The sequence below is a fragment of the Trachurus japonicus genome, chromosome 1 (assembly GCF_045865225.1).
Source record: "Trachurus japonicus isolate A0001 chromosome 1, Traja_1.0".
Classification (NCBI taxonomy): domain Eukaryota; kingdom Metazoa; phylum Chordata; class Actinopteri; order Carangiformes; family Carangidae; genus Trachurus; species Trachurus japonicus.
The window spans coordinates 29,242,338-29,248,654 of NC_140907.1; the positions used below are offsets into that span (position 1 = coordinate 29,242,338).

General features: G+C 40.2%; 1 protein-coding gene across 1 annotated transcript; it reads right to left on the reverse strand.

The window, feature by feature from the left end:
• Nucleotides 1–3,896, reverse strand: LOC146992176 (microfibril-associated glycoprotein 4-like). Its single transcript, XM_085790223.1, has 5 exons — nucleotides 3,885–3,896; nucleotides 2,199–2,384; nucleotides 1,010–1,106; nucleotides 531–698; nucleotides 1–269 (listed from the first exon to the last, which is right to left on the reverse strand). The coding sequence occupies exons 1-5, from the start codon at nucleotides 3,894–3,896 to the stop codon at nucleotides 1–3; spliced, it is 732 nt and encodes a 243-aa protein (XP_085646349.1).
• Nucleotides 3,897–6,317: the final 2,421 nt, after the last annotated feature.

Below are 6,317 nucleotides of genomic sequence, written 5' to 3' on the forward strand. Positions count from 1 at the left end.
TCAATAAGTGCATGGATACTTAGCGACTGATCTGATTTTCATGGTGATGGTCTTAAGGGAGTAGTTCACGCCTTTCCATGCTTGCCATTCAATTGAGACATGATCATAGTTGACACCATCAGGTGCGTACAGGCCGTTGGGGTTTGAGGTGTAGCAGTCTCTGTACCAGAATCCACCAAGATAATACTGAGCACAGTTATTACCCCACACATCCTGGTCTTTGTCATAGGTGGTGAACTTCATGGAGTTGTGGTATGTTAAACTGTCCCCTAGAAACAACAGAGTCAAAATGTAATTTCCATTTGGAACGGGGAAAGAAATTGTAGTTAATCCAGTTGAAGGAAATGTGTTTGTTCAGTGAAAGTGCCAAATTTTTCTATTTTCGACAATTATTTTTACAGAATTCAAAAAAATCATGTAGTATTTTAATTAGCCTGTTTGTCCACAGTGAAACATTCAGTCTTCACCTGGCTCATTGTTGAATACCTAAAAGTAAGAAAAGGAAACATTTCCACTGAAGTGACCCTCACCTGCCGTTCCTCCTGTGAAGCCGCCCAGATCCAGCTGATATCCTTCCCTCTCAGAGTCGACGAAGAAAGACGAATACTGAGCAAAGGCCTCCCCTCCCTCAAAGTCCTCCATGTCCACCCGCAGCTCGTTCTTCTTCCTCATCGTCAGCAGGAAGATGTTGTCCAGACCTGAGGAGACACACACACACACACACACACACACACACACACACAGCTCTGATTACACTTCACCTCTTGCACCAAGGATCTATAATATTTCTATACTTTCAGTTTCACTGCTAAATGCTCCGCTGTGTTCACCAGCCACTTGACTGTCTGACTGAGAAGGGGTTCCTGCTGCAGGTTGTGCAGCTTCTTTTAGTTTTTTGTTTTAGTTTTTTTTTGTTAAAGCCGCTGCCTGTTGTGACTGAAAACAATGTAACAAGAGCATATTTAATCCATAGATACTTTATACCTGTAATTCTCCCTCTAGGACTCACCCAGCCAGTGCTCCCCTGCTACATTCCCAAATCCGTTCTTGTAATGTTTCCATGGCCGGTAGAAGTTTTCACTCCCATCCAACCTCCTCTGAAAGACCTGAAAGGGAGAATCACAACAATTCAGTCAACCAAAATAAAACTGTATTCAATTAGCAGGACTTGATATCACTTAAAAAAAAAAAGAAAGAAAGAAAAACTAAAAAATCTTTTCAACTGAACCAGGTGAGTTTGATGACTATCTGGTCTGTAAACAGCAATCACAGTTGCTGGAGTGTCTTTTATTTTTCTGTCACACTGTGCTCTGTCACATGTTTAAGTGACAGAGATTCCTGATATGAACATCATCACAACAAACTGCTGTGGTGATGGACTAACCAGTGCATCCATGGACATGCCCCCCAATACCTCAAAGAACTCCTCACCCCCCACCCCACCACACGCACCCTCCGATCCGCTAATTCAAACACCCTCAAAACCCCGAGAACCAAGCTCCGCACTAAGGGTGACCGGGCTTTCTGCTCTGCAGCTCCAAGGCTGTGGAACGCCCTCCCAGACCACCTGAGGGCCCCACAGACCACTGATGCTTTTAAACGAAACCTGAAGACCTATTTATTCAGGAAAGCTTTTTGCTAAATTTTAGTATTAACTTGTGTCCCTTTTTAAATTAAACTTGTACTGTAGCACTTTGAGATTGCCTAAATGTAAAGTGCATTACAAATAAAATTTATTATTATTATTATTATTATTAACTAAATTATACAACATGGGCACTGGTAACTTTCTCAGACTTTCTAAAAACAAGTGTTTGCTGCTGTAAATATTGTTTACGTGGGCTACTTCATGAGAAAATACATTTTCAAATATTTTGTTATTACTGTATTAGGCTATATTTAATTACAACAAATAAAATTTCAGGTCAACAAAATCAGGCATTTTCATTTATTTAAATAAACTAATGTTTTTTATTAAATATATATTTTCCATAAAGAAAACTGTGCAAGCTGCCACAGGATGCGAACTCTGACAGCTGACGAATCAGATGATGATCATTTAAGTGACAAGTCTCAAAGGAGAGAAGTCACAACACTTGCTTTTTTTATTTTTATCGATGGCTCCACTTTTGTTTTGGCTTTTTAAGTCTCATCGTCAAATCTGAACTCTAATCAGACATGAGGTGTAGTGTACTGACGGTCCATCTGCCCCCGTCAGTGTCCATGTCACAGAGGACGTGCAGGGGTGAGGTGGGGCCTCCTGGGTAGATGGTGTACACCCCACTGGAGCTGGTGTTGTCATGGCGATACACGTCATCACAGTCAATGGGCAGGTAGCTCTGGTCCGCTGCCACCGAAACCAACAGCCCCGCTAACAGTGTTACCTGGGTAAAAACAGAGAGAGGTAAATAACATTTTATGCATCTTCTCATGTTTACATGTGCACTCACAAATACAAAAGTAACACAATAACATATTTGTCCCTGCAGGTATTTCTAATTTCTGCTGCTGTGCCCAGTTGCTTCACTGAATAACATCTGCATGTCTGTGTGTGACAAGGAAATACTTCTAGTCAGAGGGAGAGGTTGTATGAGAAATGAAAAGAAAAAGTGAGACCGGTCCAACTGGTCTGAACACTTTGTTTATCGGCCCTTTTATTTCCTGGTCATTCTCTCCACATTGAAAACTGTTACAGTTTCAGACTTTGGATCAAAGAGAAACTACTTAAAGGGATAGTTGAACATTTTGGCATTCTGGCAGTTATCTTTAACTGTCTGTGTATGTTGTTTTGAGATCCGCAAGACAGAGATGCGAGATGCTCAGCTAACACAATTGAGGTGTTGGTACATGGTCCCTTAAAGGGACATTGTGTAATTTCACCTGTTATCTACGAAAATCGATTGTTTCGTTCAAAATTATGTTTTTCATTAATCAGTAATCACCCCCATTAACAAACTGAAGTGTTCCGGTAACCTCTGAATTTGCCGTTCATATCATTCATATATGGAGCGGGTAAGCTCGATGTTTTTACGTTCAGTGGCAGCGTGACAGTAGGAAACCACGAAAACTCAAAGGAGACACCAGAGCTGTCGGCTCAGGTGAAAAGTCACCGCGGTAACGCAGTGAGGAGGAATGGAGCGTTACACTGATGCTGCATTCACCTGCAGTCGGGCAGATGGCCGTCGGTAACAAACCAGATGTTATTTTAGTCACAGAAGTCCAGAGAAAGCCGGTAAAACGTGGGTCAGGTAAACAATACCACATCGCCATGACAACATATTGTCACGTATATTGTTTTGCCTCGTGCTGACGGACCACTTGTTTACATAGAGGCTTGTTTATGCCGTTACGTGCAGCGGCTGCCATCCGTCTGCCGACTGCCCAATTTTACGTGAATGCAGCATGAAAAATATGATTGAGTTGCTTGCGATATACAACCGCAACGCTAAAGTAATTCCTACACAACCCTTTAAAACTCATCAAATACACAATCCAACGAAACGACATATCAGACATGGCTGCTGGGTGGAGTGATTTCAAAGGTGCAAGTAGCTCAGAGTATTTGCTTCGCATGTCGTAATGTTACATAATTATACATGATTATTTCATAGCGAGGCGTTTTTCAGTTGTTGGATTGTGTATTTGATGGGTTTGATGAAGGACAGGGGACTTTCTGCATCTCTGCTCTGAGAATCTCAAAACAACATGCACCAACAATTCAAGGTTAATTAACCCATTGCTATGACTAGGGATTAAGGCAATGGGGAAATTTACCAAAATGTTGAACTATCCCTTAAACAAAAACTGGCATACACACACACACATTATTTAGTGTAAATTACTTCTAGTGGGCTCCACTTCTTCTGAGTTGGCTGTCAACTTACCCAAAGAGCCATGTCTGCCAGAGTTCACAGCGATGTGAGGAAGACAAAGTTGTTGTTGATTCAGAGCAAAAATGGAAGAGGAGTTCAGGTGGTGGACGAGAAAAAGAGGAGGTGAAGGGGAAAAACTTCACCAAACTTTGGAGTCTTGAAAGTGGAGACGACTGCTGCTGTCCAGTTTCTACAGTATATCCAATCAGCCAGAGGAAGAAGGAGGAGGAGGAGGAAGGAGGAGGGTGGGGAAATTATCCTAGTACCATTTCTGTTCGCTTCATTTTGAAGATAAAGCTTGAGGTTGTTTTCATCATGACTACAGATAAGATACGTTAAGATATATTCTTTCTGAATGCAAAAACAGGAGCATGTTTCACTTGTAGCCCAACATCTCACCTGAGAGATTAAACTGTGGTTTGGACAAGTCACAACAAATCTGTTTAGCCTAAAATACATAAATTGATTCATAAAGTATTTAAATGAGTAAATAACACACATAAAAGTATTTTTTGAATGTGACAAAGCGCCTAGCTATACTGTTTCTTTAAGTAGACATGTGGTGTTACCTGGATATGGGAGGAGCTGCTGTTTGTTGTAGTGGGGTGAGTTCATCCAGAAAACAGTGAGCCTGGTGTCACAGAGCAGGTCTGAGACAACAGACTGACCCACAATGAAGGGCATTCACTTGTTGAAACAATACAACAGTATAACCATTATACTGTTGGTGTATATTACATCATTGGCAACTGAAAAAGTTCATCATGTCTTCTAGATTATCTGAAGACACCTTCCTGGAAGAGCAACCTGATAGTGGGAGGATGACGATGCCTCTGTAACATGTAAAGGTGAAAAAGAAAAAACCTTAATTTGTCTGTGATAAACAAACAAGAACACTTGACTGTATGTACCATTTAAAATATAGTGTGCTCTGATCAAGTTTAGACTTGTATTACTCGCACTAAGGTTACGTTTACACGGAAACGATCTGAACAGAAAACGCAAAAGTGGTGTTGCGTTCTCACTTTTTATTTTGCGTTATTTGTATTCAAATGAAATGAAATATTTTGTCGTTTTCATCTGTGAGCATTGTCCTGTAAACAGGGCCTAAACTTTGGACAGATATTCATCGTTCCCAGATGTATCATACAACATATTAACTTTTCCTCTAGTGCCACCATGAAGTTGACAGTCAGTACGTTTACATGACACTTGAAAAAACCAAATTATTGCCTTAATCCGACTATAACTGGACAACTGAAGTGCATGTAAACACCTTAGTCCGACTGAAATCGGAGTTGAGAACTCCGATTAAGACACCCAGATAATGCGATTGGAATTCGATTTTCTCCGTCATGTATACACCTTAATCAGAGAATAATTGGACAATGCGTGTGCGCATGCTCCACAACAGTAGAGACGGCACCAAGTGGAGCAGAGAAGCCGCCCGAACCCGGCGAAGTAAAGAAAAAAAAACCCAACGTCAGCGCCGATTCAATGCATTTCACACAGCGCGACCAGCAAGAGTGTTTTATATAAAAAAATAAAATAAAAAAAGAGAAAGAGAGAGAGAGATGAAAAAAGGAAGCCCGTATCCTATTCTCAGCGCGAATCCGGCCCAGACTGACGCATCTGGTCGGGAACTGCAGTTGAGAGTTTATTATTATTAAGCTTATAGGTTGTTTATATTCAGTTTTTTACAAGGTGACAGGAAAGTCAACAGGACAGGGGGGCGTATTAACCGGCTGAAACAACGGGTGACGCCACATGAGGGGGCGGACCCCGTCAGTTATTCGATTTTCTCAGTTGCATGTAAACTGGGACAAGGACAAAAGTCCGACTTGACGCCAAAATCGAATTTTGAGCATAGCTCGATTAAGTTCTGCATGTAAACGTACTGAGTGTTGTGAACTTTGGGCACATGATCCAAACAGGATGAACTGTGATGACTCTGATGATCACATGACTTCTCCTCCAGCACCATCATCTGCTCAAATTTTTAATTTATCCAACACTTAAATTCATGACTTGTAAAACTAAAGATGTTCCAATCAGCCTCATCTTTAATATGTATTAATGCTAATTAGCATGTACTGTACTACGAGTTGAAAATAATATAGGAAAAATCTAAATCATTATGAGATCATTTTCTACGAGGAATGAATCTGATGCTAAAAAGTGACAACTTTGAAAATAAAAACAGAGTTGAAACAATGAAGTTTATTTACAGTATATAATAATAATAATAATAATAATAATAATAATAATAATAATAGATTTTATTTGTATGGCGCCTTTCATGGCACTCAAGGTCACCTCACAGAAAATAATTACATACAGAATATCAAAACACAGCATAAAAAAACAGCACATATAAAATATTAATAACACAGCATAAAACACAAAGGAAGAAACAATGAAATGAATTAAAACAAGTGCAGTGAC

Bases quoted from the DNA above. Each gene is read 5' to 3' on its own strand.
- LOC146992176 (XM_085790223.1), bottom strand. The intron at 1,107-2,198 runs GTCAGTACACTA...TCTCCCTTTCAG, and splicing joins CTGACGGGGGCAGATGGACC to GTCTTTCAGAGGAGGTTGGA. The intron at 270-530 runs GTGAGGGTCACT...TGTTGTTTCTAG, and splicing joins CTTCACAGGAGGAACGGCAG to GGGACAGTTTAACATACCAC.